The sequence below is a fragment of the Poromitra crassiceps genome, assembly GCF_964638095.1.
Source record: "Poromitra crassiceps genome assembly, contig: HAP1_SCAFFOLD_1347, whole genome shotgun sequence".
NCBI lineage: Eukaryota > Metazoa > Chordata > Actinopteri > Beryciformes > Melamphaidae > Poromitra > Poromitra crassiceps.
In genome coordinates, this window is record NW_028151064.1 from 18380 (window position 1) to 22429 (window position 4050).

Sequence of the window (4050 nt, forward strand, 5' to 3'; positions counted from 1 at the left end):
AACAGCAGCAGCAGAATGACATCGCCGCCCCGGAACCATCCCGAAAAAGAATTTCAACCGCCTTGTATCTTTTTTAAATATGTGCTTTGATTTAATAAAATGTAACTCAATTTGTAACTTTAGTTACTTGACAAAGTAACTGGTATAATATTACTGAAATCCTATAAGTAATAAGTTATATTACTGAGTTACTGCTAAAAGTAATATATTACATGTAATATGTTACTTTTGTAATGTGTTACCCCCAACACTGACTATAAGAGGAGTCCACTGTATGCAATTGCAGGACCTGAGGATTATACCTGCAAGCTGTGGGTTACAATCTTCTTTATACAACTGCAGTAAGAGGCGGAGCAACACTGGACAGACAGGTGTGTCAACATTACTTCCTGAAGTGAAATCAAAAGTAACTCAGAGCGACAGCACTGCTGAAGTTAGAAGAGACTCTCTCTTGCTCTCGAAAGAAGAAATCAACTTAAGTTCATCAGACCTTTCTCAACAATACATCAGACTCTGAGTTACAAAGGTGAGTACAGCAGATCATATTGACTGTTTAAACACAGCTGAATCCAGATGGGATGTTTCCCTGTGTTCATTTTGCACTGATAGTTGTCAAATGATGTTTTCAGTGAAGTGTAATTTAAATACACAACTCAAAATAACCTTTGATATCTAACCTTGCTATTTTTATATGAAAGAATTGTGTGCTACAGTATTGTTATTCACACTTTTATTTTATTCTTATTTTATTCTTTTTACTCATTTTATTCATTTTGTCTTTCAACTTCTACCCATTTTTATTACTTGTTTTACTGCACCTTGTACTGCACCTTGCTCTCTGATTAGTGCATTTGTACCTGCTTTATGCTCTGTGTTTTTACCTGTAAAGCACTTTGATCGGCCTGTGTCATTGTAAATGTGCTCTATAAATAAAGTTGACCTGACTTGACTTGATTTTCACTTTTGGTCTCAGTGTCTAGATATGGCTGCTGCCAGCAGTGTCCTGTCTGAAGAGGAGTTTCTCTGCTGCATCTGTCTGGATGTGTTCACTGATCCAGTCACCATACCATGTGGACATAACTTCTGCAAAAACTGTATCACAGAGCACTGGGAGGTTAATGTCCCATGCCAGTGTCCTCTGTGTAATCAGCGTTTCAAGAGAAGACCTGAGCTGCGTGTCAATACTTTCATAAATGAGATGGCTGCTCGGTTCAGAAAGTCAGCTCAGATGAAAGCCAACAGTAACCCAGACCTGAGACCAAATATGGGCCAAGAAGTTCCCTGTGACGTCTGCACTGGGACCAAACTGAAGGCCCTGAAGTCCTGCCTGGAGTGTCAGGCCTCCTACTGTGAGACTCACCTGGAGCCTCACCACATCATCAAAAGCATGAAAAGACACACGCTGATCGATCCTGTGGAGAACCTGGAAGACAGGATGTGTAAGAAACATGAGAAACCACTGGAGCTGTTCTGCAAGACTGACCAGATGTGTGTATGTCAGGTATGCACTGAGTCAGACCACAAGTCACATGACATTGTGCCTCTGAAAGAGGAATACAAAGGAAAGATGGGTGAGCTGGGGAAGACAGGGGCTGCAATTCAGCAGAAGATCCAGGAGAGACGACTGAAGATTCAGGAGATCAAACACTCAGTGGAGCTCAGCAAGGAAGATGCAGACAGAGAGATCGCAGACAGTCTGCAGGTCTTCACCGCTCTGATGCAGTCTGTGGAGAGAGGCCAGGATGAGCTCATTGAGACGATTGAAGAGAAGCAGAAAACAACAGAGAAGCAGGCTGAAGGCTTCATCAAAGAGCTGGAACAGGAGATCTCTGAGCTGATGAAGAGAAGCGCTGAGGTGGAGCAGCTCTCACACATTGAAGACCACCTCCACCTCCTCCAAAGCGTCCCATCCCTGAACACTCCTCCACACACCAAGGACTGGACAGAGGTCAGTGTCCACTCATCATATGAGGGGACTGTGAGGAGAGCTGTGGCTCAGCTGGAGGAGACTGTGAGGAAAGAGAAGGAGAAGCTGCTAGAGGCTGAGTTGAAGAGGGTCCAGCAGTATGCAGTGGATGTGACTCTAGATCCTGATACAGAAAGTCCCTATCTCATCCTGTCTGATGATGGGAAACAAGTAAAAGTTGGTGATGTAAAGAAGAATCTCCCAAACAACCCAAAGAGATTTGATCCCTGTGCCTGTGTCTTAGGAAAGCAGAGCTTCTCTTCAGGAAGGTTTTACTACGAGGTTCAGGTTAAACAGAAGACTGTGTGGGATTTAGGAGTGGCCAGAGGGTCGATCAACAGGAAGGGAAGAATCGCACTGGGCCCACAGAATGGCTCCTGGACTATATGGTTGAGGAATGGAGATGAGTATGAAGCTAATGCTGGCCCTCCTGTCCTCCTCTCTCTGAAGACACAGCCTCAGAAGGTGGGGGTGTTTGTGGACTATGAGGAGGGTCTGGTCTCCTTTTATGACGTAGATGCTGCAGCTCTGATCTACTCCTTCACTGGCTGCACCTTCACTGAGAAGCTCTACCCATACTTCTGTCCCGGTCTTAATGATGGCGGTAAAAACCCTGCCCCTCTGATCATCTCTCCTGTCAATCATACAGATTAGACTAATCATTAGATTTTCTCAGATAGAATTCATTGTAAATTAAAATGACAAATTTACAAATACAGTAGCCTACACCCCCCCCCCCTCTCCAGGTAACTGTTATAGCCATTCTAATGTGTTTTTCTTTGAATAGAACAACAGATACAACACAACACTTCACAGACTTCTCTTAATAAGCATATTTGAAGATGAATTCCTTCTTTGAATGGAGCTCTCCACTGAGAGAATTAGACTTCCTGTCTGTGAAAAAGGCCCAGTAACTAATATCTCTCGTCTTTTTACCTTTCTTCTTCTTGATAAACTGGTTTAGTTTTATGGGGGGGGGGGGAAATGTTAGTTAAAGTTAAAGAACCATTAAAACTCCAGATTGTGGTTGATATGATAAAATCATGTATTTTTCTTTATATCCTCTTTTTCTTTGATGTATGGTGTTACTACTTGTTGCATTGGATCAAGCACAGGGATCATAAAAACTTAATTGAATGTAATCACTATTTCAGGAGTGTGACATTTTCCAGCTTCGTTGTAACATGTCCAGGTGACGATGGCAAAGTAAAAAAGGTGATTACTGTCATAGCTGTGCCTGGGTACATACTCTATATACTGAGCATTTTAATTCTGCACAATTACTAATGAGCATTAAAACGAGATTAAAACACATTGAACAGCAAATTGAGTAAGTCGTCTGTCTACGCTTCAGGTATCGAGGGTGAACACACACACACACACACACACACACACACACACACTAGGGGTGTAGAAGTGTATCGATTCTTAGATGCATCGCGATGCGGATGTGGACAATTCTGAATCGATTTGCACAAATGTAACAAAAATCAATGATCTTAAATCGAATTTGAATTAATAACATGATGGCGGAAAGAAAAAGGGGGAACTCAGCTCAAGATCTATTTTAAAAAGACAAAACACCAAAATGTGAAAATATAGACAAAAAAATAGGTCTAGAACCCGGGGACATTCAGTGAATGCAAAATGGTCTTTGGTCTTTCTAGGTAAAAATTAGGGGTGTCAAAATTAATCGTTTAATCGATGCATCGCGATGCAGACGTGTGAATCGAATCGAATCGTTGACAGATTAATCATTGAATCGTTTATGTTAAAATTTCTGTTGACATTCAGATTTTAAAGCACTTTCTAAGTAAAAAAGGGAGTTGATATTTACAGTATCTGACTGCTTGTATTAATTGATGAAAAAGTAGCCATGTGCAGTAATAATATAGAAAATTGAGGATGTGATACTTGGAGCTGCAATACTTTGAGCTGCATCGTGATGCATCGTGGAATCATAATCGAATCATATAGTGAGGCCAGTGAGGCACATCTAAATTTCGAAAAGGTAAAAATGGCCGCTGTGGTCTTTCTAGTGTTCACTGTCAAACTAAACGAATTCCTGCAAAACTGTTTACCGT

At 41.5% G+C, this 4050-nt stretch overlaps 1 protein-coding gene across 1 annotated transcript; it reads left to right on the forward strand.

Moving 5' to 3' along the window:
- Positions 1-440: 440 nt before the first annotated feature.
- Positions 441-3200, forward strand: LOC310771838 (E3 ubiquitin-protein ligase TRIM21-like). Its single transcript, XM_083664351.1, has 2 exons — positions 441-526; positions 974-3200. The coding sequence occupies exon 2, from the start codon at positions 983-985 to the stop codon at positions 2618-2620; it is 1638 nt and encodes a 545-aa protein (XP_083520477.1). The 5' UTR covers positions 441-526; positions 974-982; the 3' UTR covers positions 2621-3200.
- The last annotated feature ends 850 nt before the right edge of the window (positions 3201-4050 follow it).